The sequence below is a fragment of the Echiichthys vipera genome (genome assembly GCF_963691815.1).
Source record: "Echiichthys vipera genome assembly, chromosome: 19".
NCBI lineage: Eukaryota > Metazoa > Chordata > Actinopteri > Perciformes > Trachinidae > Echiichthys > Echiichthys vipera.
In genome coordinates, this window is record NC_139844.1 from 5,227,154 (window position 1) to 5,232,506 (window position 5,353).

Here is a 5,353-nt window from a genome sequence, read left to right on the forward strand (position 1 = left end):
GGCACTATAAATAAAATTGAATTGAATTGAATTGCCTGTAATGGTACACTCATTTTCACTTTATTATTATTATTATTATTATTATTAATTTTATTTTTTTATTGTCTGCCTGCAATGGTACACTCATTGTTGCTTTATTATTATTATTATTATTATTCATTGTATTGTATTGTTTTGTTTTGTGTTTTAATGTTATTTCCGTGTCTCTGCAGTACTCATTCTTGTCGCGAGAGGGCGACTCTCCCCGTTGACCTACATTTACAGCTGTGTCGTTGTCTTCTGAAGCAGCCAATCAGCGTGAGCCGCTCTCCAATGCGGAAACAGCGGCTCAGTCCCCTTCTTCTGTTTCGGGGGTTAGTGATTATTGATTATTATCTTCAGAGGCGGAGACGTGATCGAATCGAAGGTACAAAACGTTCAGATAACCATAAACACAAGAATTCATCTTTTTAATGGGTGTATTGTGACGTACTGGAGGCCGTTATGAGGTGTAAACATTACCTTTCGGCGCTAAATTGCCAAACATATTGACAAAGCCTATTGTTTACAGACACAACGAAAGAATGGCGGCAACGGGGAATTAAACAGAAACACATTTATTTTGACACCATAAAGTAAAGTAAAAGCATAATGTCAGACACTGAATAAGACCTTTAAGAACTTTGCAGTTATTATCGGTTTACTGTGAAGTTTCAGGAAGTATGTAAATAAAACCAAATGATTATTTATGTACCACTTATATAAATTGACAGCTTATCTCATTCACTGTCTATAAATATATAAATCAGTCGATATAGTTCATTAAATACATGAATAAAGTAATCCTTCTAAAAAACCCTTTCAAACAAAAAGAACTGATTTATTAGACATTTACTACATTTTATATATACATACATTCATTTCAGGATTCATTTGGTAAACAATTGATGTATTTATTTATTTAAATTGACTTAAATGGTATATATTTATTACGACAAATTGGTATCACATTTAAATACTGAAACTAAAAGAGGTACAGAGACGTTGATACAATTATCGGTTTGATAAATACATAAACAGGGTGATGTATATATATATATGTGTGTGTGTGTTTGTTTGTATTACATGACAGTTTAAGTAAGTTGAGTCGTTAAAAGAACTTCTACCAAAGACAATCTTTGATCTTGTATATAGTCCACTACTGTAAATATTAATTTCCTTAAATTTAAATTTGAGTTTTTTCAAATATATGTAGTCTGTATATTATTTGTTGTTTGTATATCTGGAGTTTTTTAACAAAAATAAATCCCGCTGGGATTATTAAAGTATTCCTGTTTCTGATTAAATGTAACCAACATGAGTCAGTTTTTGTTTTTCTTTGTTGCGACTTCACTTTGAACTTTAAGCCACTGTTTGAAATCGCACTTTAACGGTTTTAATGTTAAACAAAAGTGTGTTTTTGTCCAAGTTGTAAAGTTGCGTAAACGCTCATTTTAATAGTTGTGTAACTTCAGTTTCGTAACCCTGCACAAACAAAGACGTTTGAATCTCCCGCAGTTGTACGCGGCACGTGAGCTCTTCTCTCCACCTGATTGGCTCCTGTGGCAGCGTCACATTTAAAGTTCCGGCACGAGCTGCGTTTCTATTGGCCGGCTGCGTTCTAGCGCCAAGATTTCAATAAAAAGGGCTCGCGGGCCTCTGGAGCCGCTTCAGTCTGTGCTCTTCGTCTGTGTTTCCGCTGCTGTACTTTAGGTTTCTTCGGCTTCTTCTTTTTTACACCAGCTTTTAGCTTTTTAACTTCCTTTTATTCTTTTATCTTTCCGTCGACTGAACCCAAGGACACCAACATGCTTTCTGCTCGCGCTCCTCTGTCCGTGAAGAACGAAAACTCCGTCAGCAGTGAGATGAGCAACATGTCGCTGGACAAAGAGAACACGGTGAGAACAAGAGAACTACAAAAACTACACCGAGGACTACAAAAGCACTCTCTCTGCTTCTTCTTCTCTTGTAAAGCCCTTTTGTTCACGGAGCGTTTCTTCTTCTTCTCTTGCAGCCGCCGAGCCTGAACACGACCCGCATCTTGGCGTCTAAAACGGCGCGTAAAATCTTCAGTGACGACGCGGTGAGTTGATCCAAATGTGCTTAAAGCTTCATGTTTAACTAGAAAACAGCTGAACATGATCCGGCTTCATGTTCAAGTCTCTTCTCTTTAGTTCGGTTGTTTCAGGAGCTCATGTGGCGCCTAAAGTGTCGCTGATGGCGCCAACACGGAGGATCAGCTGTTACTGTCAATGTTCATGCATCTTTTTTTAATAGATTTAATATTATACAGGGTCCTTCCAGCTAAAGCACTGACAACACTTTCATGTTTAAGGTTTAAAAGGGATTAACACTGCTTTAAATGTAGGTTGATATGAGATGTCAGGCCTCACATTTTAATAATAATCCGAATATTGTAGTTTATTAATATTTAATGCTCCACAGCTGTGAGGGGCTGAAATGGTCTTTGAAAGTGCTTTATTTCGGAAAGATTAATATCGTTCAAACATTGATCTAATTCTGTAATGTTCTTAACATTAAACTCACTTTAGACTGTTAAAATTATTATAAAGTCAAACTGAGAAGTTTGGTTAAGATGAACATGTTAAGATTAATTTCTTCATGTATGTATTTTTACATTAGTTTATTAAATGGACCCAAAGACAGAGTTAACTTCTTTAAACTTCAGTGGTTTGTTGAATAATTAAACTATGTGTTTTTGTTGCATATTTGAGGTTGACAGTCGTGTTTTGTCTCTCAGCCCAAAGTCGTGAAGAAGAGCAGCAGCGAGGAAGAGGAGGAGCCTTTGCTGAAGGAAAACCCTCGTCGCTTCGTCATCTTCCCCATCCAGTACCACGACATCTGGCAGATGTACAAGAAGGCCGAGGCGTCTTTCTGGACCGCAGAGGAGGTACCAGTCCGTCTGTGGTTCTGTCTGTATGTGGTTCGGGTCGTCTGTCTGTCTGTGGTTCGGGTTGTCAGTCCGTCTGTGGCGTGATGTAATGACTTCCTGTCTGTTCGGTTGTTGATGATGTCACTTCCTGTCTGTTCAGGTGGATCTGTCGAAGGACCTGCAGCACTGGGAGTCTCTGAAGGATGAGGAGAGGTACTTCATCTCTCACGTGTTGGCGTTCTTCGCTGCCAGCGACGGCATTGTCAACGAGAACCTGGTGAGCTCCGCCTACAAGTTAACTGGTTGTGGTTTCCATGGCAACAAGTCGTATGTCAGCTGGCATATATTTAAAAGTGACATCATGTCTTCTGTGACCACCAGGTGGAGCGCTTCACACAGGAAGTGCAGGTGACGGAGGCAAGGTGTTTCTATGGTTTCCAGATCGCCATGGAGAACATCCACTCGGAGATGTACAGCCTCCTCATCAACACCTACATCAAGAAGCCCACAGAGAGGTGAGCTCGTGCTGGTCTGTACTGGACTCTGTTGGTCTGTACTGCGCTCTGCTGGTGTGTAACGGTGTGTTCAATGACCCTCAGAGAATACCTGTTCAACGCCATCGAGACGCTGCCGTGTGTGAAGAAGAAGGCCGACTGGGCCATCAACTGGATCGGCAACAAGAATGCCAACTACGGTAAAGCCGCTCGGCCAGACTCCACATGGTGTTGATGCTGGTCCTGGTGTTGACCTGGTATCAGGTATTGATCAGAACTCTTGTGGTTCCTGCAGGAGAGCGTGTGGTGGCCTTCGCCGCCGTGGAGGGAATCTTCTTCTCTGGTTCCTTCGCCTCCATCTTCTGGCTGAAGAAGCGAGGCCTGATGCCCGGCCTGACCTTCTCCAACGAGCTCATCAGCAGAGACGAGGTGAGTAATGAGTCTGGATCTGCAGGTACTGGTCTCATTGGTCTGTCACCGGTCTCACTGGTCCGTTACTGGTTTCAGGGTCTGCACTGTGACTTCGCCTGTCTGATGTTCAAACACCTGGTGAACAAACCGTCAGAAGAAACCGTCACCAACATCATCAAGAACGCCGTGGAGATCGAGCAGGTAGGTGGACTGGGTGTGTTCTGGTTCTGGGCGTTTTCTGGTTCTCTTGAGCTGGTCTCACAGTTCTGTTGTGTTCTCAGGAGTTCCTGACGGAGGCTCTGCCGGTGAAGCTGATCGGGATGAACTGTGAGCTGATGAAGCAGTACATCGAGTTCGTAGCCGACAGACTGATGCTGGAGCTCGGCTTCACCAAGGTAAAAGCACATCAGTTAAACCCAGTTTCCAGTAGAGTTCCCAGGTCTGATGTCTGTGGTGATGAGAGGCGCAGGGGTACGGACCTCAGCCGCTGATGGGGGCTGACTGCTGCTGACGGCGTTCTGTCAGAGGACAAGTGGTTCTCCGGCTGAGCGGCAGCGGCAGGAAACAGACGCTGGTCTGAACAGACGCCACCTGAGATTCTGTCTGAACATAGAACATTAAGACTGTTGTAGTTGGCGGCGTGTTGGTGACCCAGTTGTGTTGTGTTTGCAGATCTACCGGGTGGAGAACCCCTTCGACTTCATGGAGAACATCTCTCTGGAGGGAAAGACCAACTTCTTTGAGAAGCGAGTGGGCGAGTACCAGAGGATGGGCGTGATGTCCGGTGCCACAGACAACACGTTCAGGCTGGACGCCGACTTCTGAGCGCAGAGGTGGAGACGCACACTCTCAGAACTGAACCTCCACGAACAGAACTTTTTATCTCAGGAGGGCAGCCGGTCAGCTGACACGGTTGGAATAACTTAGTTCTTCAGCTAATCAGAGCACAGACGGGATGCTTGCCTGCTGGTTAAATATTTAAACGGAGTTTGCAGATAATCTGGATGAGCTCGGGTCAGAACTCTGGTTTTATCTTTTTTTTAAATATACTATATTAGTATGTTTTTAAATGGAACTGATTTTTATTTACCCTAATTTGTACAGTTTAGCTTTTTCCTGTGTAATAAAACCAAATGACTTAAAAAAAAAGGCTCAGTTCAGTTTCATTCCTGCTTGTTCTCTTTGATAAAATGTGGCTTTTTCTTAGAGTCGACATGTTTGATGCTCAGGTTATAAAGGTACAATTGTGCGAAATATTACCATGTTTAAGAAAAACTATGTAAAGCACCTTTAAAGTAAAAGTGAGGTATATTTACCCAACTCGAGCAGTCAATATTAGATGGAATTAATATGATTGAATTGTGAATGGGCTTTAGAAAGTTACTGGCTGTGAAACATTGCACCATTTAAAAAAACAACAAATTACTTTATTTAGATTAAAGAAATAATCCTGTTCAGGGTCGTTACAGGTACTTGTTTTGTGCTTAAAATTGAACTTGCTTTGGATCAAGTCTACACGATTTGTCTGATGGCGTGT

At 42.1% G+C, this 5,353-nt stretch overlaps 1 protein-coding gene across 2 annotated transcripts; it reads left to right on the forward strand.

Moving 5' to 3' along the window:
* Positions 1-344: 344 nt before the first annotated feature.
* rrm2 (ribonucleotide reductase M2 polypeptide) lies at positions 345-4,953 on the forward strand. 2 transcript variants are annotated; one of them, XM_083933776.1, is made up of 11 exons: positions 345-406; positions 1,818-1,916; positions 2,033-2,101; positions 2,780-2,929; positions 3,072-3,188; positions 3,293-3,426; positions 3,511-3,605; positions 3,701-3,834; positions 3,913-4,017; positions 4,098-4,211; positions 4,489-4,953. In XM_083933776.1, the coding sequence occupies exons 2-11, from the start codon at positions 1,827-1,829 to the stop codon at positions 4,639-4,641; spliced, it is 1,161 nt and encodes a 386-aa protein (XP_083789902.1). In that variant the 5' UTR covers positions 345-406; positions 1,818-1,826; the 3' UTR covers positions 4,642-4,953. The 2 variants fall into 2 exon arrangements, with proteins under 2 accessions (XP_083789902.1, XP_083789901.1); XM_083933775.1 differs by lacking the exon at positions 345-406 and having other exon boundaries at positions 1,733-1,916.
* Positions 4,954-5,353: the final 400 nt, after the last annotated feature.

Bases quoted from the DNA above. Each gene is read 5' to 3' on its own strand.
- rrm2 (XM_083933776.1), top strand. From the start codon at position 1,827: ATGCTTTCTGCTCGCGCTCCTCTGTCCGTGAAGAACGAAAACTCCGTC. The intron at 2,102-2,779 runs GTGAGTTGATCC...TTTGTCTCTCAG, and splicing joins AAATCTTCAGTGACGACGCG to CCCAAAGTCGTGAAGAAGAG. The intron at 3,189-3,292 runs GTGAGCTCCGCC...TGTGACCACCAG, and splicing joins GCATTGTCAACGAGAACCTG to GTGGAGCGCTTCACACAGGA.